This window comes from Argiope bruennichi, chromosome 5, assembly GCF_947563725.1.
Source record: "Argiope bruennichi chromosome 5, qqArgBrue1.1, whole genome shotgun sequence".
In the NCBI taxonomy this organism is placed as follows: Eukaryota; Metazoa; Arthropoda; class Arachnida; order Araneae; family Araneidae; genus Argiope; species Argiope bruennichi.
Genome location: NC_079155.1, coordinates 127,715,862 through 127,743,554, shown reverse-complemented (window position 1 = coordinate 127,743,554; position 27,693 = coordinate 127,715,862). Strand labels below are relative to the sequence as shown.

Genomic DNA, 27,693 nt, shown 5'->3' with positions numbered 1-27,693 from the left:
GAACGTGAAGAATCTTTGGAGAAATTGTCCTGAACCTAAAATTCTCCAGTAGCGTAGCTGATACCTCAACACCAGCTCCCCTCTGCTCTAAGTTTTCATTCATAAGTTAAATTCTATTAATTGATTGACATTCCGATACCACGAAACGCGACCCACGTAAGTATGTCTAGTACATATTAAATCTGATACTGTCAAAAATCGCGAAATCTGGACACCACTTTGTAACTGCGGAATCAGATTACGAGGTCCGTCTCAAAAGAGCCTCGCGCGTCTTCAAAGGGAGACTAAACTAAACGAAAAAGAACCGCACGGACTTCTCAGAATATGTTAGAATTTCTATCCAATGCGTCGAAAGGCAGAATTTTTGATATTTGTATCTATTAAACGTAATATCAGTTTATTTAAAAGAAAAGAAGGTATGCGGATACACTTTGGCATAAATATAACGGGCATCCTGTTCTTCCATAATATTGAAATAATGATGGGTGAACAAAATGGGTGTTCTAATTTGGAATTTTATAAAAATTCTTCGTTGACCAATAATCAGAAATCGTAGCTGTGTTAATAAGCCGGTAAATAAAGCATTAAATTTTTTAGAAGAATATCGCGATATTTTATCGCGAAGAATTTGGCGATAAATCGTCTTTCCGCCATTAAGCATGAAACGGATGTTTTCAGATCATTTGGGTATAGTCTTCCTTCATAAATATTTTTCATGAGTTGTCTTTCATTTCTTAAACAATTTTGGACATTTAGAGTGCAGTGAACTATTTCAATGCATATTCTAAAAGTTCAGAAAACCGAACATGCTTACAGTGAATATTGTATACACTGAAGAAGGGAGAGAACGATCGGAACAGATAACAGTATTGAAAATGGTAACTTTTATTGGATTGCTTTCGATATAGAAAATCCGCAAACATTTCTTTTATATAAAATATGACATTGATTTTAAATTGTATTTGCTGTACTGATATAAAATATACGATTTATTCTGCATTCTATCTTCTTTGCCAGCGAGTACTCTATTACGGTATCTGCACCTGACTGCATATTAAATCAAATCAGCGAGAAAAGCATTTCTCAGCGCGTGATGCAGAGAAGAGCCATGAACCTTTCTACAACGCTCTGTTGTGGGCAGGACTTTCCCATCAATGGAAACAGCTTCGACTGGGAGACAACAATTCAGAATCCAATCGAGATGCCTGAAACATACAGTAGAACTCATAATCGCACCAGGTTGCAGCCTGAGTGAACTATGAAGGTCTGTGAGTAGTGAAGCTTGATATGAAAATCATTTGAATGATTGATTGTGAGTGAAGCTTTCTCCTTCAAAATTAATTTGCATAATGTTGTCGAACAGATGCGGTCCTGCTCATTAAAATCCTGCACCTCAAATAAAGGCTAGATTCCAAATCGAAGGTGTCGCATAGGAACAAGGAAGCTGAGTCAGTATACCGTTTGGAAAGAAAGGTTTAAGAAAAATGGAATGCGGGAAGATTAATTTAAAAAACAACTGTTTATAACCGCAAATCCCATCTTAAATATGCATTCGTAAGAGGACAACTGGAGTGGTCCATATCTAACATAAGAGTTCAAAAGTGCTGCACATTCGGCATTCTCGATTACTTTCAAATAAAGAGCTGGAGTGAATTATCTACGACTCTTCTGTACACTAACAAAATATGTCACATTTTTTGTAACTTCATAGTACAATAAAAGAGCATCAAGTATACATATTGGGTAACATTATTTTGACTGATTAGGCAGAAATTTGACACATTATATCATTAATTTCATTTGTCCGGGTTTTTAAGTTATTGCATCCAGATGTTCACGAAGAGGCAGACCAACATCGATGATGATCAAAATTTAATATTAATGTATTAACGATAAAAATCGTCTCCAATTATTTAATTCTTCCCATTTTGAAATCGTCACGTTTAAATTCGTGAAGATAGATAAGCAGACTTAGTATACAGTGGCAGTCAAAAGTATTCGTACACCGAATTTTAAAGTGGTCATCGCTTCATAGTATTTTATTTATTATACTAAGCCATTAAACACAGATACCAGGCCTTGTATCCTTTATTTTTGAGCAATTTCATCAAAAACAGTTTTCTTGTAAAACAATTACAGAAAAAAAAATATAAAAAATAGAAATTAATTATCAAAACTTCTGTGTCAAAAGTATTCGTACACTTAAGAAATGTCCTTAAACTTATATAATTTATCACATTTTAATACTTAGGAGGATACCCCTTCGCCTTAATTATTGCTATCATTCCACTTGGCATTGAATCTACTAACTTCTTTGTGATATCTGGTGTAATTGATGCCCATTCTTCCAATATGGCGGTTTTCAGCTGATTTTTATTTTTTTACTTGTCGATTTTTGATTTTGTCGTCTAAAATACTCCACAAATGTTCAATAGGATTCATGTCTGGTGATTGTGGAGATGTGTTGAGTCTTTCGGGAGTGTTATATAATACCCAGAGCTTAGCATTATGAACTGTATGCTTAGAGTCGTTGTCTTTTTGAAATATGTAGTTAGTTTGAAGACCCATTTGTGAAGCGCTAGAATTCAAATTACTTTTTAGAATGCCAATGTACTTTTTGTGATCCATAATTCCATCAATGATGTGCAATTTACCCACTCCATGTGCGCTCATACACCCCCAAACTAGAATGTTACCACCGCCATGCTTTACTGTCGCACTCAAATTTTTTGGTTGTAGCTCTGCATTCTTTTTACGCCACTCTATTTGTCTGCCATCAGATCCAAACACGTTAAACTTGCTCTCATCCGAGAATATAACCCTGTTCCAGAAATAAGGATTTTTAATAACATGTTGTTTGGCGAAAAACATACGTTTCTTTCTATTAACTTCCGACACAAAAAACTTTTTTCGAGATACTCGACCATGGAATCCTGATTCGTTAAAAGTGCGGCGAATAGTACTTACCGAGATCGAAATTCCCTGTTAGAGGAGTTCTGCTTTAACTGCCGGGGCACTCAATTTTGGATTTTTCTTAATCAATCTTAAGAGTAAACGTCTCTGCTTACTGCTGAGTATTTTTGGGCGCCCACTTCGTGGAATATTTTCGACAGTATTGCGTTGTCAATGTCGATTTATAACACTCTGCACTGTAGATCGTAGTCTTCCAATAGCAAGTGATATCTTTCTTAAAGAGTTACAGTTATTATGTAGTTTCATTATCAATTTTCTTTCAGCAAGAGAAGTTTCTTTTCCCTTCCGAGACATCTCAACTTAAAGCTGTATGATTAACAACAAAAAATGCGAGTTTTAAAGCTAGTAAACATAAGAATGACACAGATAACGTGGTTAAAGTAAGAATAACATAACATCTCGCTAAATATATTCTCACAAACGATATTTGGCGCACAAATTGTCTTAATTTTTTTTATTTTACAACTTGAAATGTGGATGTACGAATACTTTTTAAGCACGAGGTTTAGTGGTGAGATTCAAATTCTCACTCTATCGAGAAGCTCTTTATGACCAAATTTAAAAATTTCCTCTTAAAAATTCAAATCATTCATGCAACAACTTGAAAGACATTAAGATTTTTTGAAAATTTCTATTAATTTTTGCGCAATTTCAATTTTTATTCACTTTTGAAGTTAGTAATTTAAGTGCACGAATACTTTTGACTGCCACTGTAGGTGTATTTCTTCCAGAATTAAATTAAAATCAACAGTTGAGGAGAAAAGACAGCGATTAGAGATTTGCAAATATAATTTGTAAATAATTTCATCATTTGTAAATTCCTTTTATTGGCATGTGTTATCTTATGCATGAATGGACAGATATAACCCGAAAAGTAATGAATGTTGGAGATTCATTCAGCTTTCAAGATCAAACGTTTTCATGATTACAAAATTTTCTTTTTATATATATCTATGACCGAGCAGCTTTAAATAAATCCAGACAAAATTTGTCCTGGATTTTTTTTATATTTGGCAGCTAATAATATTTAATTAAAAAAATTAGAAATCATTCAGATCTTAGCTATTGAATGAATACAAAATGTACAGTTTTTGTTTATCTTAATTTCTTCCTTCTAAAAAGTTTCAAAAGAGCCTACAAATTTCTAAAGACTTGCTCAAAGTTTAAAAACCAATTATATAAAATTTATATTATTACATTATATAAAATTAAAATATATATATATATGTTTTTTTTTTCGTCAGCCTATATCGACGATTATTTCCAAATCTTCAATGATAACTGACTGATTTTCTTTCTCTGGTGAAAACAATTCACAAGTCTCAAAATAAGAAAATATAACGTTCAAGGGCCGTTGGTTGTTCTCGCTTCCCTGGCGGGAATCAAAATGAAGAACTTTTTTAATTATTATTAGGAAGAATGTGTTTCAACAAGAACTCTAGTTTGCTTATCTTCGATGTCAAGAATCAATAATACATATTAAATTAAATTATTGTTCCATACAGGAATGACTACTAAATATTTAAAAAATATAAGCGTTTCTTCTGTAAATTTATGGTGTAACTTTCTTCAAATGCCAGACCAAACAGCTCTCTCCTGTCTTTAAAAAAATTCCCTCTTGCAACCAAAACTTGGAGAAGAAATCAAAATTGCGTCATTGACGTGAACGAATTTTTATCTTGTAACAGTCACGTCGAGAAGATATCGCTTGCTTTTAGTCCTTCTGAAGATTTTGAGAAATGAGTCTTTCTGTTTTTGAATGTGATGTCGATCGTTTCATAGAAGTGCTGCAGTATATTTTTTCTTTCTCCGATTAGAATGATGGTTTCATCCCCATTTCATATACGAGGGAAAAAAAAGCAATAATAACTGCTAACAACAAATATTTTCTTGTTAAAAAAAGAAATGTTCATTTTGCCATTTGAACTTCATTGATTTTATTACTATTAGGTATCACAAACACTGTAGAATAGGGAAATCTACCTTCCTCTGACAGCAACTCAGCTCTCTCATGGACAATACTTTTCTTAGAGTGTTAAATCCCTCAATTAAATGGAGGAGACATTCTACACCCTTCCAGCCTGCCTGAATGAAACGGTAATCTCCGACCACAGAGGGGCTCATCATCGCTCCAGGCTGAGGCCGGATGAATCGTGAGAGTGGAGATGAGCAATATGAAAATCACGTGAATAATGGATTGTGGGCGAAGCGTGTCCGTTCAGAATCGGGGCGGCCCGTTTGCATCACACTACTGAAATCTCTTGCCGCGCTCATTAAAGCCTGGCGACTCGGATGAACGCTATTTATCAAATCAAAAGTGGTGAGAAGGACAATAGAGGTGTGTCAGCATTGTGTAGAAGGAGCCTTTCAGGTTATACGGAACACTATCTAGCATACTGAGTGATTCATTGAAAGGAAATAACAATTAATATTTATTAACCAAATCATACAGTTAAGTTTTCTGTTCGGTGCCTTAGCCCGAGAAACCCCCGCAAACATCAGAATGCACGATTCCTTCAAGAGCCTCGTCTTGACACTTGATTTAACCAATGAGCCAATCTAACTCATTCATTTTATTGCCATAAAATAGATATCGAAGGTATAAAAATATCTTTAAATTATGATTTTTATTGCATAGTGAAAAATGTGATTCCTGCTCAATTGTTAATTTCATATTATCGAACATGTTATACCTAATGTTACAGATTTGAGTCTACTTAACTCAAAACATGTGAAATGTATGTTTCGCATGAAGGAACTCTTTATAATGATGCAAAAAGAATGAATTATTGAAGATTCAAGTCCAGTCTTCGCAAATAGTCTAATTAGAGCATCTACATCCAAATAGCATGCTTAATATACTTCTGAAATATAAAATATCGTATGCTTGTAATCATCATACGGAAGGATATATATATATATATATATATATATATATATATATATATATATATATATATATATATATATATATATATATATATATATATATCGCAGTGTTAGTGATGAATTATCTAGAAAGTGCACATAAATTAATAATATAAAAGGGATAAAAGGAATTTTAATATAAAAGGGATTATCTTTTCCCATAAAATGCACAGTTAAAAATATTTGTAAATAATCATTTAAAATACTTTAGAAGAAAAAATTAAACTCAGAAAATTCATTTATTATTACTGAAATTCACTTCAAAAAAAGACTTCAGTATAAAATATAAACGAAACAACTAAGCATTCCATTGATATTTTACTTTAAAAACAACTTAAAAGGATGCAAATAACATAATCCGCTGAAATAAAGAATCAAATGCAATAAACAAATTATATTCATCAGTTTTATATATAAAAGCTCTAAATACTGATTTCCTTTACTCTATTATAACCAAACGGACATTTTTTCTTTCCGTTCTTCACTCTGCTATCTGAAAATAGTAAAAACTCTTTACTCCTAGTAAAAATAAACACGGTAGCTGTAACATTGTATCTCCAAGTTTTGCTATAAGACATTCTATGGATTTAATTTTCCCTTCTTTAAAAGCATTTGGAAACAGTCAAATATACTCCAAATGTTTGGAAAATATTTCAATCAGCTTTCCCTTCGTGAATAGAATTCCGACCATCAGAACTCTGTGATTTAAAAAAAGCAAACTTGCCTGCAGTTTTGTTTTGAAAAATCTAGCTTGAATGGATTATTAGATGGCAAAAAACGGTCGTGTCCCGTACCTGATTGAAACTATTTTAATATTAAGACTCTCATAAATAAGCCATTTTTTTCTTAATTTGAACTCATTAATTTAGCAGTTCCTGATCATTGCATCCAGCGTATTTGTCTAGCCTAGTCACACCATTATTCTCTCAGAAGTCAAACTTCCAAGTGTCACTTGGTGGGAAGAAAAATTCAAAATATTTAAAACACATAAATACGTTTTAACAGACGAAGTGTTTTTTTAAAGGTTTTTTTCTATATTCTCACTATTTGTTCTTCGCATGAAAATGATATTCTAGTTTTGGCGTTTCATCTTGCAAAATGCTATTACTATGAAAAAAGTAAATGTTGATATATTTTAGAAGTAAATAATCTTTACTTATGCATATAACTATGGCAATGAATCAAGAATATGATGCATTAAAATTATTATGATAAATAGGAACTAAAAATTGTGTATTTGAAGTAATAATTTTTTTTTTCTTTTTTGTTGTTGTCGTTTACTTTAACAAGGGTTGTGCAACCAAAAATTAGTGACCGATTTTGATAAAAATATATTTGATTCCTCATAAGAAGTTGAGTATTTAATAGACAATCTTAATACAAATAAATGTCCCTGTGGTTTTATATGTACATATGCATGCTCCACTTCGTCTCCTAAATAAATAAGTTGATTTCAATCAAACTTTTGCGCACTTATTCGCTAAGACAAGAGATATAATACTATCAAAATTAGTTAAAGAATCATAAATTAGTCAGATATTAGTTAAATATTAAATCAATTAGAAAATAACAGAACCTTTACAGTTTTTTTGCAGTAACCGGAAAAAATAATCTCACAAGAAATATTTTCATACCAGCTTAAAGTCAGAATTTTACTATTTCATTGATATCAATTCCAATTATACACCATATTTCTTTCAACTGTTTCTAATTTGAAAAAAAATAAAATATGAAAATTAACATTTATTTTGAATTATTCTACCATTATTTTTTTTTAATTTCAGTTTCTTTTAATAGGCATTTTCTGGCCAAGTTTTCATTCTTTTCAATATATTTTTAACAATGGTTTAGCTGTCTCTGAAAGTAAGCATATATCAATGGCTGAAACGGAGGTCAAAAATGTAAAGACTTTGCGAGCAAATTCTAGGATGGTTCCTTCTTACCAAATGTATAAGTGTACTGTATCATAATTTTAAAATATAATCCAAAAAGTAAGAGTGTCTAAATAAGTTTCGAAATAATTAAATAATAATTGGGAATACATGCAACTAAATTCATTTCTTTCACTCTACGAATAAAACTGAATTTTGTAAATAATTTGTAAGCCATGGAAATCCAAACCACGCAATACTCATTCTTCACAATTTGCTCACGAATGCTTTAAAGAACAAATTAGTTTATTAACAAAGCTGCTGCGACAATTCATTAAAAATTTACTTAATATTAGTTTTTAAATATAAATATTAATTTTATATATTAACTTAATGAAAATATTATAACTACTTCAAAGCAATCGTTTTTCCCCCTTGAGTTACCACTAAGTTTTTATTTATATATCGAGTCAAATTATTTAAAACTTTTGAGAAAACTTAGTTTTCGGAATATTATAATAGTTTGGTGCAACTTATATTCTCATTTTTTTTTAAAGTTTAGTGCAAGTTATACTTTCATTTTATTTAACTTTTAAAAAAAGAAACGACTTCCTCGCCATGAAATGATATGAATCTGACTTCTTGAAACTATCCTTATCGCTATTGTAGAGTTAAAAATATATTTGCAGATAGTGTGAGGATTTTATTTATTATAGAATTTTAAACTAATTTCTTGCATATTAATATTTTTCTATAATAAAATTAAATATAAACTTTTTTAAATCTCATGTTAAGCATGTAATTTCATTTTCTGACATGCATCTTTCACCCCAAGTATTTTTAGCAGCTTATTTGATATGTGATAGATGTAACCTTTGTTGTATGTCATTTTACACATTTTTTCGCCCATATTGAAGCGTAAGAAAGTTTTTACTGAAGTTTTTGTGGCAATTAATTAAAAAGTTATGTTCATGTCTTCCATAATAATAATAAAAAAAATCATACCGAACAATGTCGATTATAACAACTGGTAAAAAAAAAGGGGGGGGGGAAACGAACCCTTCTTTTTTGTGAAATTCATAAGCACTCATCTCAGTTTTTAAACATAACAATATAACTTTAGAAACTTCCCCACATTCAGGTGTCAAAAAAAAAAAATATGGAGAAAAGCTTTTTATTATTAGAATAAACGCCATTAAAAAGAGAGTTGGTCCAAAAGGGAAGTATTAATAGCTGGATAAGATGGATGATGCCAGCTGGCTTTCTTAAAAAGTCTTTTTAACTGTAGCCGTCTTTTGCCAGATTCCTCAATAAGGCCCATACTTCTATTAACCTCGACTTTTTTCTGTCGGCCAGATCTGGAAAAAGCTAAAGAGGATTTTTACCCCAAGGTGGAAAGTCATTAGCTTTTCCACACGGAGTCGGGAAAAGGAAGAAATGGCTTTATGCTTGCATTTTTGCAAAAACAAAAGGGAAAACGAAAATCCACCAAAAGTTGGAAACCTTTCCTGAGTAAAAGCCGTGAAAGAGCCGGTAAAATCAAGGAGGTTCAAGATTGTTATAATATAGAAGGATACTTTTTTTTTTTTTGTCGTTTGGATACTACAGTTGTAGATTTTTATTAAATTTTGGATTGATTTGTTGGAAAAGATTCTAATGTACGATTATGTATTTCTTTTTCTTTTCTAAGTTACTCTCAGATCACGTCGTATTACGTAAGCGCATAAGGGAAAGGGCGCAACATCAATTTGCCGTTCAGATAGAGAGATATTCTCACTTCGTACACCCGCAGACGTCTCTAAAAGTTGATTATAAACACACAGGCACACACATGCAAGTTATTTTGGCAAAAGGAATGAGATTGTTAATTCAAATGGTGACTGTCATGGTGAGGTTCTATTTCAGCGAATTGAGTACAAGAAAAGGAGAAGGCGTGTAATCAGGTTTAATGAAACACAAATTCAAGGCAGCACGGCAGCCAGCAGCATGAATGACAACCCACAAAGTATATATGGCTTCAGGTATTCTTTGAAAGATTACAATCGGCATTTCAAATATTTGACATTCAAATTGTGTCCTTATGTAAAAACTGTGTTGCTGTACGTGACATGCTGCGTACAATTCTTCCTTTTTTCGAGAATTTATGTTGTATCAAAATAGTGTTGTGCATTTTATTTTTTGCATCCAATTCTTGTACTTAAATTCACTGAAAAATTACTTCCTTTCTAAAAAAATGTTTCGAATGTCTTTTTCGGATTTGTGTTAAGTTTTATTGTGTTACTTTTAAAAGAACCAACTTTTTCCTTCTTTGATGATAGATTTACATCTATAAATTTACAAGATTTGTGCCAAGACTACATATCCTAAATTCATTCATTTCTGCTGTTGCATTTTGAACTATTGCATTCGCATACTTTTCAGTAGACAGTAAACCAATTGCCAAATTGGGTCCAAAATATCATACATATTTATAGACCAGGAAGTATAACTTATTCAGTAACACGAAAATATTGTTCCCATTTTTCGACCATTCCATAAGAATTCAATTCAAATTTGATCCATTTAGCTCATTATACTTTTGAACTGACTTTCTTAACCACACTGATCGTCAGTAGGTTTTCATTATAGAAATCAACGATTTTAGAACGCATATTACATGCTAAATATCATCTTCAATAATTTATCTTCATTGCTGATTTAAGTTGACTTCATGAAATGCCCTAAGAATTTTTGAATTCTTTAGGAGAGTATTTTAATACCATAGATAACGAAAATTGGGTTTCTGATTCAAATGATGTTTATATTTAAAAAAAAAATGTTTTTTTAGAGTTATACGAGAAATTACAAATTTTCTTTCCTTGTTTCTTTTTTCTTTTATTTGTTTGTTCATTTTTATTACGCTTATTTGTCTTGTATATACACAATGTCACTTTCCTATTTATTTTTCTAGTACTGGCATAATATGCATTTAATTTTATTCATTGCAATTTCAACTAGCGGGGGTGGTTCCCCTGCAACTTTCGCGTATACTCATTACTAAATGTACTTGTATATTATAAACCGAAAGCATTTGGCTAAAAATAGTTACGGAAGATCCTATTATCCTCCGTTCTTTGGAGATCAATTGTTTAAATGCAATTAATGCAGAAGTTCCAGAAGGAGGCCGAATGGATCTTTTAGACGCAGACTGGTTGAAACTGAACTGAGCTACAATTGTTTAAACCCAAATATCACAGGTCTAGGCCATTGCGCATATGATTTATCGCATTGAAAGCTGTAAAATTACAGAGAGACAGACGGTCAATCTTTTGATAGATCCATTTCGAAATTCAGTAATGATCTACACTTTAGATGCCAAGATTGTGAATCAAATTTCATTCCCCTCAGTTTTTACGTTTTTGAACTATGGCAGTTATATGCATGCAAAAGAACAGACCAACAGGAGATCAATCCCAAGACTGATTTGGTTCCAAATCTCACATAGATCTACACTTTAGAAATTTCAATGTTGTGAGGGCGCTGCGGATGATTAGAACCAGAAAACGAACTGAAGGGAAGAGGGTGGAGAAGAAGGACGGCGGGAGAGACGCGGCCGAGAGAGGAGAGAGATGGATGTTGGAAAGTTCTATGATGTTAACGTACTAAATTTTGTAATAGTGTTCTTATATGTTATGTTTCGTCCTACGTCAATTAAATGTTATCAAAAAATTTAAATATGGTGTCAGGCCAATTATTTTCGTTTACATTTATTTACTAAAGGGCAGTCTTTGCCTTATTAATTTTTCTGATGAGAAATAAGAATTAATAAAAAAGCTCGGCAGCGCCGACATCTTGGTGGCAGCGAACGGGATCTGGATTAATGAAGGTGTCTATTATCTTTTCTTTTAATCCAGAAGGAAATCGAGGTAACCCAACGAATCCAGGTATCTGATGAGGGAAGTTACGGCAGTAGCTAAAGGAACTCAGGTAAGCTAAATGTTTACTGATTTGGTGCGCATGTAAAGATATAGTTTTGTTCCGTCAGGAATATAATTTGTTGTATCACGCCAGTGATTTTGTTCCGTCAGGAATATAAGTTGTTGTATCACGTCAGTGATCTTGTTCCGTCAGGAATATAAGTTGTTGTATCACGCCAATGATATCCAGATTTCTAAATTCTGCATGTTGTGTCACCTTCTAACATGTTGGTAATATATCTTTACAGCACAAATAAGTATTAATTTATTATAGTTTATACTTTGTTCCGCCAGGAACTTGCCATTTTATTTGTTACGTCAGTGATAATACCGCGTCAGTGGTTACGATGATTAAATATATTTTACGTCAGTAAAATAAAGAGAGTAAAAAAAAAGAAAGTGGATTATTGTACCTTTTAGAGAAACAAAACTAAAACATGCTGTGTTAAAAATTTATTTCTATCAAGAAATGAGCTGAACAATTGTTGACACTATCGTTTCGTTTTGAAAGGGTGAATGCTGTCATAAATAATTGTATAGCATTTTATTATAATTTTTTTTTTATTTTTATAAAAATAAAACTGGTGTTCTTTTGATATATTTTTTTCAATATATAATAAAGTAATTGTTCCATAAACATTGCAAGGAATTAATTCTTGGAAAATACAATAATAAGCTCTACGAGTTTTTGTTTCACTTGTTTTGATATTTATGTTCTTTTTTCAGATATTCTGGACATTAAAGAATTTATTTTGATTGTTGTCTTAAATAAGTGATATGTTGAATTGAATTTTATGCTTGATTATTCTGTATTCTAGTAAATAAGTGATATGTTTAATTGAATTTTGTGCTTGATAATTCTGTATTTTAGTTGAAAAATAATTACCAGTAACACTTTCGTTTCGATTCCGAACGAAAGATATTTTAAAAATAATACTTTTCTGATTAATATACGTATTTCCGGTGTTCCGGATAAATCATTCTTGTTTTATGAATCCTGTTGACGGCAGTTAAAAAAAAGAAAACAAGAAATAAGTAAACGGAAAGAGTAGATTTATGGGGTTTTTTTTTATCATCTAATTTATGCCATTTGTGTTTTTTTTTATTCAAAGGATATTTCTTAGAATCAATACTATTTGCTGTTATTCGGGAAAACATTCTAATACTCTCTTCATTTTTTTGATTGTTTATGTACTAAATTCTTTCAGTTATTGTTTCGTAACATTTGAGTATAGCTCAAATAAATAATTCTGGTTTAATGTTTTAATATGAATGATCTTTATTAATGGAAGATTTATTACTTTTGCATTTTTCTATTGATATAAGTATAAAGGGAGTGTTGTATTAGAGATTATATTTTATTGTTGTGAAATAGAACAACAACAAAAGTTGTTAAAAGTTAATTTGTGTTACATTATAAAAAGTTTGTCGCAAGTGCATAAACCATTTTATGTTTAATATTTTAAGAAATGTTTTCAAATAAAACAGAAATTGTTTGAAACATGTACTTGCCTTTTAGATTGTTAAAATAAGTTTTATGAATTTAAAAATTATCAAGATAATATTGTTAGCAATTATTATTATTTTACTTTATTTTCATTTGAGTATTTTTTTTTCCAATATTGTAAAGAGTATCTCCGCAGTAACAGAATTCTTGTTGCGCGTTTTTAAAACAACAACAACAAAAAAAAAAAGAATTTGTATAATTCAAAAGAAACAGGGTAAATTTCTTATTTTCGGGTCAGAATTATTATTTAATAATGGCGTTTTTGGCAAAGGGTGTCAAGTGTGATCTTATAGTGTTGGCAACTGAAATGGGGGAGGAACCGAAATCTGATATGACAGTATATGGGCTAAAAACATTAATCACTGGCAGTCAGGTATATGAAGAAGAATTTGTCAAAACTTTACTAGAAACAATAATCTCTACAAGAAAGGAACAAGAGAGTAAGTCGAAGTTACAGATGGAGATGGAATTTGAATTGGAAAAGAAAAAAAATAGAAGCAGGAATGGCTGCATCTAATGCTAGTTCAGCTAGTGGTGGACAATTTCATATCAATCCGCAGATTGAAATTTCCAAGTCCATGCCAAAATTCGACGAAAAAGAATGTGACATTGTCTTATATATGTCATTGTTTGAGAGACAAGTCAAGAGGTTGAAAATTGATGAGGAAAACTGGGTGTCATGTTTAATACCTCTCATGCCTGCAGAGATAGTGGAGCTGATCGCAAGAATTCCAGAATTTTTTAATTTTGAACATGTGAAGGAAATCTTGATGAAGAAGTTTAAATTGAATGCTGAAGGTTTTGGGCAGAAATTTGTTCAGCACCAAAGAAATCCAGAGAAGAGTTGGAAAGATTTCATTTATGAAGTTACAAATTACTTTCAAGGCTGGATAAGTGCTTTGAATGTCACAGATTTGGAGGGACTGAAAGATTTGATCATTACGGATCAAGTAAAGAAGAGAGTTCCACAAGAGGTTCGTGACCATTTTGTTGATGTGTGGGGGACATTAGTCAAACCCCAAGATTTAGCAGACAAGCTAGACGAGTACGAGTGTATTCGAAAAACTTATCGTAGACCATCGAATCCAAATCCCAAGGGACATCAACAAGTAAATGTTAGAAATAACGCCTTTAGCCGTGATAACAGAGACTATAATAATAGTCCTAAGCAGATGAAGCAATTTAAAGGTTTCACACGGAAAAGATACGAACCGAAAAACCGTCCAAAGTTTACTTGCTATTTCTGTGGAGTGGATGGTCACGTAAAGAAGTTCTGTCCCAAACTTTTAAAGACGAACTCAGATCAAGATAGTAGAAGAAAGGCAAATGTTCACAGAACTGTCGTGGACCCAGAACCGGTAACTAAGGAAACGGCAGTAGTGGCTAAAGTGATGTCTCACAGACGACCTTCTCTTGATAAAGGTCTTTGTAATCTAGAAAAGATACGTATAAGTGTGAATGGAAAGCCTGCAACAGCTTTAATTGATTCTGGCACTGAAATAACTGTAGTCAGAAGAGATATATTGACTGATTTTCATGTTGAAGATAAGGCTTCAATTTATATAAAAGGCATTTTTGGTCCAGCGGAGAAATGTTCTCTTGTCAATATTCCAATGGGTGTCATCGTTGGCGAAGACGGGAACATGATTCACCAAGAAGTGCTGTGTGCAGTTGCTCCTACTCTGGTGGATGATGCCCCCAGAAATAAGGGACAAGCTGCAGGGTGTTCAAGAAAATTATTTCGTTGATATTTCCGAAAAGGACACAGAACCGAAGACAATTAAAGATAGAGAAATCGTCGATGAAACAAGTGATGATAACCCAGTCTTGGGAAGTGAAGAAATAAGGGCATTATCTGTGGAAAATTCAGAAAAGAATGCTAAAGAACAATCAAGGTCGGACGAATTTCTTAAAGATCAAGTGGATTGTCCAGATTTGGAATATGCTAGAAAATGTGCAAATGAAAATTCCGGAGGATATTATTTCCATAATAAATTTTTGTTTCACAAAGAAAAAGTTTTAGGGGAGTCCGTTGCTCAGCTAGTTTTGCCTAAGAAGCGTAGACTTGAAGTTCTAAATTTAGCTCACTGTTCGGTATTTGGAGGTCACATGGGCGCAAGAAAAACTGCTGAAAGAATAAGGTATTCTTTTTACTGGCATGGAATATCCAAAGATGTCAGAGCTTTTTGTCAACAATGCAAAGATTGTCAGTTGACAAGGCGAATAAATCAAAAGGACAGAGTACCAATTACTCCTGTGGCAAGACCAGAATTGCCATTCCAAGTGGTAAACATCGACATCATTGGACCTATAGATCCGCCGAGTGCAAAAGGTCACAGATATATATTATGTCTAGTTGATCAACACACGAGATGGGCTGAGGCAGTACCACTGACCAGTTTAACTGCCAAAGCTACATGTGAAGCACTGTTAACCATCTTCATGCGGACAGGTGTGCCTAATATAATAGCATCAGACAATGGGACTAATTTCAATGCTAGTTTGACACAAGAGTTTGAAAAAAGAATGGGATCCAGCCCAAAATTTTCGACATCATTGCATCCAGAGTCGGATGGCCTGGTAGAAAGATTTAATCAGACGTTAAAGCACATGCTACATCATGTCATTTTGGAAGAGCCACGTACATGGCATACAAAAATACCATTCATTTTGTGGGCCTATAGAGAAGTCCCCAACAGCACGACCGGCGTAGCACCTTTTCAGTTGTTATATGGACGAAAACCAGAAGGACCCTTATCTATTCTGAGGAACACTTGGGTGGCAGATGAAGAGGGTTTGCAGTTGGATACTACTCCAGTACCTCTTTACATGGGAAAGCTTAAGAAGCAGCTAGAAGACGCAGCTGAGAAAGCAAAATTGATTTCAACAGTACAGCAAGAAAGAATGGCTCGTTATTACAATTTGAGATCTACGAAGAAAGTCTTTAATCCAGGAGACAAGGTAATTGTTCTATTACCTCATTCTAGAAACAAGCTTTTAGCTAGATGGCAAGGTCCATGTACCATCGAATCACGAAAGAATGAACATTCATTTTTAGTGAAGATGCCTGATGGTAGTCTGAGGCATGTGCATCAAAATAAAATGAGAGAATTTATTGCTAGCTCCGGAAGTGTGAACGTCATATTTGAAGGGGAAGAAGAATTTGGTGACATCGAAAATACTCCATTGAAAGAAGACTCCTTTTGGCAGGAAGTAAAATCTGTAGCCTCACCTGACTTATCAACTACGCAGCAAACAGAATTGGAGAAATTATTAAAAGAATTTGAACCCTTATTCAAAAGACCAGTGCAACCAGTTGCAATCGGGGAGCACGTGATTGAACTTTTGCCCAATATTACTAGACGGAAACCGCATTCCTACAGTGTTCCAATGTCTTATAGAGCAGAGGTGGACAGACAAGTGAAAGAACTGTTGGACTTACACTTGATTGAACCTTCGAATGCAGACATTACATATCCTATAGTATGTGTGGCAAAGAAGGACGCATCCATTCGAATGTGTATTGACTATAGAGCCCTTAATGCTGTAACAAAAGTTCCTAATTACCCCATGAAAGATACACAAGAATTAGTTTTTACTGCGGGGATGGCTCAATGGTTATCTTGTCTAGATTTGCTAAAGGGATATTACCAAATTAAAATGAATGATGAGAACAAAATTTTAACAGCTTTTTCCACTCATAACGGAGTATATCAGTGGAAGGTTATGCCTTTTGGTCTATCGGGAGCATCGGGTACATTCCAAAAAATAATGAATAGTGTTCTTCGAAACCATTCTAGTTATGCTCAAGCTTACATTGACGATATAATAGTGTACTCCAGAACATGGAGCGAACATTTAATTCATCTGAGAAAGATATTGCAGGAATTAGAAAAGACAGGGTTTTCTGTAAAATTTAAAAAATGCACTTTCGCGGCCCGAGAACTACAATTTTTAGGCCATAAGATAGGAGGAGGTAAGCATGCACCAGACGAGGGAAAAATTGCGGCAATAAAACGACTAGAAAGGCCAAAGACGGAAAAGGAAGTAAGATCTGTGTTAGGACTAATGGGGTTTTATCGATCATATATTCCTAATTATGCGGAAATTGCAACCCCTCTAACTGAACTAACCAAAGGGAAAAAATCAGGAGATGTAAATTGGGGAAAACGCGAAGAAGAATCGTTTTTTAGATTGAAGAAAGCTTTATGTGAGGCGACAGCGTTAAATGCCCCTGATTTTGGTAAACCTTTCGAAATTCACTCAGACGCTTCTGACTATGCAGTTGGTTGTTGTCTAACCCAAAAAGATGGAAAGGGAAATTATAAACCCATCGCATTTGTAAGCCAAAAATTTAACAAAACTCAAAAAAATTGGTCAACCATTGAAAAGGAAGCTTATGCCATTTTGTTTGGATTTAAAAAATTTCATAAATGGTTGCATGGAACTACGGTAGAAATCGTAACTGATCATAATCCATTAAAATACTTAATTGAAAAAACTCCAAAAAGCCCTAAATTAACTAGGTGGGCATTGGCTTTGCAACGATGGAGTTACAAAATTACTCATCGTCCTGGAATCTTAAACAAAGACGCTGATGCTTTATCTCGTCTACAAACTAAACATTAGTTCTTTTTCTTGTTAAAATTAGTTCTCAATATCCATTGTGTTAATGTATGTTTTGTTCAGTTTTTAATTCAACATATGTACGCTATATTCTTATTGTGTTTAATTGTTTTCAATATATGTATTCATTTTTATTTAATATGTGTATGCTATGTTCATATTTCGTTTAATTATTTTTCATATATATATATTCGGAGCTTTCATTGTTATTTCAATATGTGGATGAGATGTTCTTATTTAGTTTAGTTATTTTTCCTTATATGTTATTAACTTTGGCCAAAGGAATCAGAGAAAAACTTTTGCCGTTTGAAGACCAGTTTTTCTCTTAGGGGCGGCGTGTGAGGGCGCTGCGGATGATTAGAACCAGAAAACAAACTGAAGGGAAGAGGGTGGAGAAGAAGGACGGCGGGAGAGACGCGGCCGAGAGAGGAGAGAGATGGATGTTGGAAAGTTCTATGATGTTAACGTACTAAATTTTGTAATAGTGTTCTTATATGTTATGTTTCGTCCTACGTCAATTAAATGTTATCAAAAAATTTAAATATGGTGTCAGGCCAATTATTTTCGTTTACATTTATTTACTAAAAGGGCAGTCTTTGCCTTATTAATTTTTCTGATGAGAAATAAGAATTAATAAAAAAGCTCGGCAGCGCCGACAAATGTGTTTACCAAATTGTATCCATCCAACTCTCTTTGCTTTGTGGTTATCCTGTTAACATATATTCGGTCAGCCAGACAGATAAACTTCCTCTGGCTAGATTTCATTCAAAATTTGAGAGAAATCTAAAAATTTGGTAGAACGAAAATATGCCAACTTTTGTCCATCTAGCTCAAATCGCTATGAATCACTGCGCACACAGACAGACAGACATAATTCCAAAAAATGTGTTTTTCGGCTCGGGGAGGTCTGAAACGAGGAGATTTGTCAAAATCTTCTCGAGTTCGATTTTTTTCTTCTTACATTACAACTTTTTCTTTCACGATTACAATGTTTTCCAACCATCAGATACAAGACATCAAAAGTCTTCCATCTATTTTATTTTAAAATCTTTTATATGTCCCGGCATTTAACTCTTAGCAACTGCACTAATGCAAAGAAAACACATCCCACATTTTTCATGGAAAAAAAATTTCTTGGCCACGGCATTCTGTCCTGGAGATATTGATATCATAAAGCTCGGCCACAAAACATTCGGGGCATTTTTCTTGTATGCTTTATTTTCTCGGTAAGTGGCCGCAGTGCATTCTTTCCCAAGACATTTATCTTGCTTCTTTTGAGGGAGTTTCGTTTCTTTGAGTATTAAATTCTTCTTTGGGACTCTCGGAATGATAAATAATCTTCTGCTCCTTTTCTGCCGTTTATTTAAACAATTTATTTCGGGAAACATAAAAAGGCGAAATAACTACAAAGTGAAATGCAATGAAGAAAAATACCTTTTTGTGTAATATTATAATAAGTTTGACAGTTCTAAAGTTGTTTCCGAATTTTTTGGGAGGAATTTTATTCGGGACAAGATAAAACTTTTCTCCATATAAATTGAATGTAAACGATTTTTAAAAACATACTTTTAGAAAAATCCTAAAAATATAATTTTTAAAATACATTTGTTTATTAATTTCTTTTTTTTACACTTACGTATACCGACAGAAAACTTCTGCATGCAATCCGTCTATGGAAAGCATCTCCTTTCGTTTGCATGACCGCGAACACACATGACTGAAACTGGGCTGCTAGATTTATCATCTCAGAGTTACAGAATCATGTCAAATTTTCGACCGAATCCTTTCAATATTGAACACCCAGTGGTCTGTACGTTTCCGTAAATGAAAACTTAATAAATCGATAACGCGATGGCTTAAATCAAATTTGGCTTGTGGTTTTGTGACTACAATTGTAGTTCTTGGTCAAATTTTGGTTTCAGTCGTTTGGAAGAAACGTGGCTAAAACACAAATTAGATTTTCGGATACTATTAACCGTTCGATTAATTGCAGAAAAAAGTAGTCTGAGATCACACAATAGATTCAGTAAAAAATGCTAAATTCACGCTCAAGGTGAATATTTCGTAACCATTGTAGGCCAGTGTCATTCGATAGCGCAGAGCCTTAGATAAATATACATATTTTGGTATGTCGTTTTGTGACTAAAATGCTATGCTATGTTGGGCGCAATCGGAGGATAGGAAAAAATACGAAATTTATTCTCATTTCTCTTCGCTGTGTTTATGGACTTCAAAAAGCGACGAGGTCTCATGAAAAATGCTACCTTCGGGTTTTTCTTATTCGTAATTCATTATCCAAAATATTTTGAGTTCATGAAGAAATATAAAAAAGAGAAAAGAAAAAATGCAGGAAGACTAAAGAAGAAATCTTTGATGATATGGTTTGCTCATTAAACATAAAAAAATTCAGCATTATTAAAATTACTTCACCCGTCAATCTTTCTGTTCCGACCACATAAGTCCCGATGACCGACGATTCTGTTTATAAACATTCACATTTTAGGAGATTATATAAGAATGCACCTAAATACATTGTCTTATCGGAAACTTTCGTAATTTTCTATGAAATCAGGTATAAACGGAAACGGGTTTGCCGTTTCAGGTGTCATCTTAATTCGACATTACATAAAAGCTATTATTTATCTAACCATGATCAGAACGATTACGATAGGACACAATTTATGTTTATTCCGATTAGCTACAGTTTAGTTAGCCTACCTCCCGTTCTGAAGCCACTGATTGCTAGTTTGAAAAAGAGCTCTTCATTTCAAATTGGCGTCAGATTCATCACTTCCCACACCAAACCTTCGCACAGTGCACCAGTCATCTTCTTTCGACCTGGAATTAGTCATTCGCTGGTCGTCACTTGTTTGCACAAAAACATTGATTTGGAAACCCCCTCTTCCATCAGTCACTGAAAATGTATCGATTTTCGGAAAAAATTTCATTTCTCATCAAAATTCCTATTTCGATAATTCTCTAAATCATGTATCTTTATTTAATTTTTACTTATATAAACGTATATGTCTGTGCATATGTTGGTCCTCTACAGGCTGAATCATTTGACCTGAAACTACCAAACTTGGCACATACATACTTTGCAGAGTGAAAATGCTCACATCGAAGTGTTTTTTAAAATTTTAATTAGAATTTTAACTGATTAAAACTAAGATTTTGGCTGCTTTCAATGCAGCTTTAAGCGCATTCGTTCCGCATGCTAATGTTTTCCTCCCCTGTGTTTCAAACATTTTTCTTTCTTTCCCCCCTGTTAACGTGCGGTTTTATAATTTATTCTTACTGTTATATTTTTTATTTCCTTTATACAGATACATATATATCCTAGAAGATCTGCTTGTTAGAATCAATATCATGCCCCTTGTTGGATTCGAACGTAATAACTATATTATCAAAAGGAGAGGGGTGAAAGGGCTGAAAGAGTTTGGTTTGTGATTTTATGACGGTTATGAAAAGGAGGTAAAAATATTTTAAACTTGGTTACGTCAAAGCACAGATACTATTCATCATCTCCAGAATTCAAAAAGAATAAACTCATCAATGATATAAATTCCATTACTGTTCAATTATTTCAAAATTAATTTAAGTACAATTTCTCCAAACTCCTTTCCTTTATTAAAATATTAAACCCGTTTCACAGCTTAATCACAAATATCTCTAGCAATATGTTGCCAATGTTAAAATTAAAAAAGTTTTCTATGGATAGTTTCATTTTTTAAATTTCATAGTATAAATATCTTTTAATATGCGCGCGCACTGATTTACTTTTGAATTCTGTCTTTCAATTTATTCCAAATTCTTTAAATGTTTAGCTTAATTTCATCTCGCATTTCAGCGTTTCTCAAGTTCTGTGGCATTTTAGGTCTTTCCCCCCCCCCTTGTTTTTAAACTTGGATTCATTGAATAAAATTTTATTTCACTTAATAAACTTGTCAAATTGTTAAACAATTTGTCAAATACGGCATTGTTAAACAATTTGTCGAGTTACTATGTATTTAAAACGTATCAATGAACATTTTCTTTTGAAACTGACAAAATACAAATTTTTGGTCTTATAACTTCTTAGTAACTTGAATTCAAAAATTTTTTCTGTGTTACTCATTACCGTCATAACACAAGGACGTAAAGTTGAAATTCTGGATTCTGAATGTTTAATTATAAACAATATGAAAATCATGGCCGTTAAAATAATAAGAATTGGAATAAAAGGCCCGTATGTAACCAACCAAAAATGATTTTACAAAAAAAGAAAAATCCCAACTAGAGATACTCTTAAAAATATGCATCTTTTCACACACGTTTTCATTCCTTTGATTTCTTATTCCAGGAAAATTTATGTGAGCTTTATATACATTTTGGTAATCACTGGATTTTTAATTTTATGCGCAAATGATATTAAGATAAGCATTTGCACATTAAAAATGAAAGCGAGGAACTATCAAGTCTTTGAAAAGAAAGGACTTCTTAGGCTGTCTTCTCTTAAAATTATCAATTTCTTAATTTAAAATTTTATCTCTTCATATTTGCCAGAAACTTCATACCAGGACTAGACATACATTGTACAATTGCGGAGTGCGAGATTCAAGCAATTTTGACAAATATGCAAAAAATGGTAGAAATCGTATATCCGAAAGCTAAAGCGCAATAATTAATGTATATTCCTCAGAGTCGGAGGACCGGAAACCTCTTAAGAGGATAAATATAAAAGTTCGAGAACTTTACAGTGTAAAAGTATGAATAATTATCTTTTTCTTATACAAATAAAGACCACATAAATGCAAGGCCCTATTTGGACAAACATCAGAACTCAAAAAATATGTAATCTGATATAACTAAAAATCATCAAATACCTTAAGTTAGTTTATCGTGCAGAGGTGCCAATTGCTAATACAGAAAGGACCAGTTTTTTTATGTGAGGACAATTGTTATTCTATGAAGAATGTTGTCTACTAGCGTTGGAATATTTCTGCTGGAAGCGAACACTATTCTTGCGACAGTGAATAGATATAAAATGCAGTGACTGAGTTCGATTTTAGTTCTTCATTTCTATAACATGATGAGATGGCTGTAATAGTTCTGAGGAAGCTAGTCTAATTCTTTTATATCGACGTCAGTACAGCAGGTCCCTACAGTTCGTTCTCTGTGGACATAAAGAGATTGAAATTTAATTGAAACAACTTTCAAAATGGAATCGCAATGTAGGCGGAATGGAGCTATTTAGAATGTCTTGGTAGGTTCTTTTTCCTTCCAGAGGGCCCAAATGATGAGAAACAACCCCTAACCATTGTGTATTCTGCCTAAACTTGAACCGTCATGACAAATGCCTTTGCACCCAAAAATTAAATGCATGCGAATGCTTTTAATTATGTAGCATACATCAAAGCATATAATGTTATAATTATAATAATGGAAATAATGCAATAAAATTTATTGTCATATATGGTGCTTAACAAATGAAATATAAATATTATATTTAAGTATTATTTAATTTATAAATATCTAGAGCAATATTTAGCAAAGGATGAAGATATTTAGCGTATTTCTGAGCATTGTATATTTCCACATCAATATCTGAAATTTCGAATTTTAAGAAACAGCATTTTTTAGAATAACCTCTCATCATTTAGCTTCTGTTAGAGATCAGCTGAAATTCAGCTGCTGCAATGACATTATTACAGTTCTAATAGAATTTTTTTGCCAAGCAATCCCATTATCTGGCCACAAAATTATAAAACAAGAACACAAGGAGTGTACATGTGTGTTTGCGTGTATACGCTTGCTGAAAAGACACATTTATTTATAACAAGCATTCACATTTTCTGTATTTATTTCGGATTTTGATAGAATAATTCGTTACCCGTTGCCACTTGTGCAGAAAGTTTGGCTTAAAACATCATATATTATAAGGGGAAAAACATATGCGAGTTATTTTTATGAGTTCACAGAAATATGGCACACAAGGAGTAAGTCGTGTCCTTTTTTCTTATCTTCATCAATTTCCGGTTGGTCTCTTACATGTCTTCGTTGCTCGAATAATAACAGCAAAATATGATTACAAATGTATTCTTTTCATAGTTTAAATTAGAGAACAGTTCGCCCAGCCTTTCTAGAAAAATTTGAAATAAAAATGTGCACATACGAAAGTGCTCAGATATTTCTTATCATATAATGCATACTTATGATCACTTTCTTTTATGAATCAATATTTGCCTAAATTATCATTTATGAACTCATTCGTCGGATTTTTTTTTTTAATTTTCTGGAAGCCTTTCAATATAAATTAGGTAAATCGGTACAATTAGAATGTAAGTGTAACTCACGGGTGATGCTTATGGCACTGAACGTGTTAAGACGCCAAGTCTGCGTTTTGTTGAAAGCAGCCGCTTTTGTATTCGCCCGTCTTTGCACGGGCTACGAATTGCAATCCTCATCCTGCATTCCATCTATTTGCAGCAAGTGGGCACTCGCATGCTTAAAAATCCTTCCGGCATTGCTGCTGGGTCATTACCATTAGTTGTCTGGATTTTAGGCTGGAGTAAGTACTCCCGAATATTAAAGCCCACTCATCATATCCTCATTTCCGATGCCTCGTTATAGAAGAAGAGAAAGAAATGATATCTGGAATTCACTATGAACGATGACTCTCGTCTGAGAATGAAAAAGCAATAAGCAGCGCTTCCTCCTCTATCCGCTTTCATAAAGGTGGCATATGAAAGGAAATATATTGCTTATGTTTTCTCTCATTTCTTTTTCTTGATCGAATATCTTATAAACATTCTGATTTCAATTAAATACAATGGTGAGCAAAACAACATTTATACTTTTGATACCTATTCTGAATTTTACATTTCCCTGTCATTTACGGTAGTGATTACTAAAAAACTTTTGATATTAAAATTTGATTGCATTCAATGCATTATGAGATAAAAGTTTAGAATATTAGGGAAGAATTTAAATCAATTTTATTTTCCTATTTACGAGGAGATACCGTAATCATCCAAAAACTCAACTTGAAATTTTTATAAATCTAGGTATTCAGACTTACCGAACAAGAAAAAAACTGTCTATTTTTAGCCTGTCTGTAGCCAGTGAAATATATAAATCAAAAACGCACTCAGATAAAAGAATGGAACTTGGTATGTGACTCTAACATAAAATTTGTAGGTGTTTGCTTTTTTTTTTCTTTAAATTTTGGATAAAAACCGCCGAATGGAAATCTCTTTGTCCAAATCCACATGGATATAACTGAAAACGCAATAAACAAGATCACTGAAATTTGCTAAATAATTCTATCTTCAGAAATGCAGATGTGTAGTAAATTTTGGAAAATTCGTTCTCTACCTATTTATTCACATGTATGTGAACGTGATAAATGAATATTGATACTCCGTTTTGTAACTAAAGTTTTAGATTTGTATCAAAATCCAGATTTAATCTATAAAATGAGAAAAGGTTCAAAATTTAAATTTGGTTTTCTTCATCACACTATAAGAAAGAAAAAAAAGAAAGATTTACTATTAAGTCGTAGCACGTGAAAGACGTATGAGAGAGACTACTCACTTTTGTGGTCATCCCATGACCTTGGAGGGTTTGCTACATTCCTTCTCATCCCTTTTCCCTCGAGGAAATGCAGATTCAGAAGATGCAGATTTTTATACAGTGAACAGAATAGAGTTCCTAAATAAAAGAAAAAGTCGAGGGGAGCGATAAAATAGATATTACTGGAAACTTCGAGAATTTTAACAAATGAATCGAGATACTCCTGATTGGTCCATAAATTTCTCGTTCCGCCTCCCAGGAACTATAAAAGTCTGACAATCTCAAGCCGGAATGAATCGGAATCGTAGTCGGAGTCGTAGACTCGTAACGAATCGTCGAGAGGATAATGAAGCAACGGCGGAATTGTCCAGCTTTGGGTGGAGTTCAAGCGAGTGCTGAACTGCTATGTGCCGAGTCCTGGTGTTTATTGTAGAAATAGCGTCGTGTCGTGTGTGGAGTAACCAGTTGTACAATAGTGAGTCGGCAGTTGGATACAGCTAAAGCGAAGAGACAGTGGAGGATTTGGAGAGACCGTAAAGGGGCTCCAAGGATCCCCTCTCCTGCTGGATTCTGTCCAGCCGCTTTGTGTGCTGTGGTCGATTTCTTCTTGTGGGCTACTGTTGTTGTAGTGTGCTGCTGTGTGTTTATCTCGGCTGTATATATTTGTCGTCTCTGTGTACTCGTGTCCTTCGCGTAAATAAAAGTCTGCGTCATCTTTCACTAAAGGACTGTTTATTTTTGCATCGACCAACAAATCAAAAAGAACCCTAGACGGAAGTATTAAATCCGTAACAATATGAAAACATTGATAGGGCGAATCGTTGAAGCTGAGTACCAAACGTACAAGAAAAGGCTTTTGAAAACTTTAATTCAAACTAGACCTATTATTTAAAATCAATCTTTTGTTTAGAGAATTATCTTCGGGCTTTAGAATTTTATTCATGAAATAATATATAAGTAAATAATATATATACTGATTCTCTTCTATTTCAGTGCCCATTCCATAGTAGACAATGGTACCTGCGACTGTAAACAAAGAAGATCCCTTGAAAACGTATCTAATTACCACATTTTGGCGAGAATACTTACTTCAATTTGCATGGTGAGTAAACTTTAAAAAATAAAACAAAGGAATATGTGAAAGAAATGGAAAGAAGTAGTTCAGATATAGTAGCAATTATTTATTGGCATCCCACTCATTTAATTTAGTTTTAGAAGAGATTATTCTAGCAGCAACCTTCAACGCTTTTATTTATGTGTTGCACATGCGTGTGTATGCAAGACAATAAACCGTTGTCAACAACAAAAAAGTGATTTATGAAAAATCATAAATCATTGTAATTTGAAAAATCATCATATCATTTGAAAAATCCTCATATCATTTGAAAAATCAATCATCAATCAAATTTGAAAAATCATAATCATCAACGATAAATTTGAATTGTGTTGTTTATTCTCTTGAATTCTGTGAATAGAAACGCGGAAAAAGTTTTATTTTGCTATTAGATTTACTAAGATTTACTTAATATATGGTCCCTGGGGTTTGGTTCTTTAGGAGGAGTTTTCATAGAATAAAATTATTTATATTCCAAGAACTACTGATAATTTCGGAACGAAATTTGATATATATATATGCCTTCTGTATCGATTAATTACTGCTGGACAAGCAATTAATTAATTATGTTAATTAATTTTGGTTAATCACTTTGTCTACTTCAACAAATCTCTCCCTTTAAGCCATTTCAATCTACACCGATTTTGTGAAGACACGATAGAAAATAACAAACTTACTGAGATGTTCCATTTCTTTTATTGTTGTTGACGACTGTACAACACTTCATCTAAAAAAGTAGCTGTAAAGAAAACAACTTATATTTACATACTTATATATTTGTCCCCCCCCCAGTTTTAATTTTGTTGTTATTTTTACAAAGATAAGCTTAAATTATTGATTTGTTACTTCTCTTTCCATGCATGAAATTCATATTATGTTTAGTACACGATACAAAATAATTATGTTAATTAATTTGTACATTAAAAGAAATGTACTTTCTTTTCACACAGTAAAGTGTGACATACGTGATACAGAAATCGTTCAAAACTTTCTACTTAGCGGAATTTTGAATCTTGAGTTATCAAATGAAGCATGCAGCGATTTCTTCGATGCTCATTAAGAACGCTATTCCATCCATACCTTTTTATATGGAAACAGAACTGCTGATTCTTCAAACAGTTGGGTAAACAGTTGGTAAAAGGAGCATATATTTGTTTTTATGCA

The 27,693-nt window shown here is 33.0% G+C and overlaps 1 protein-coding gene across 1 annotated transcript in view; it reads left to right on the top strand.

The window, feature by feature from the left end:
• The window catches only part of LOC129968406 (protein O-mannosyl-transferase TMTC1-like), a 314,983-nt gene that overhangs the window by 214,588 nt on the left and 72,702 nt on the right, over positions 1–27,693 (top strand). The window contains exon 5 of the mRNA XM_056082263.1: positions 26,409–26,517. Within this exon, the coding sequence (XP_055938238.1) occupies positions 26,409–26,517 (109 nt within the window). The remainder of the gene's footprint in view (positions 1–26,408; positions 26,518–27,693) is intronic.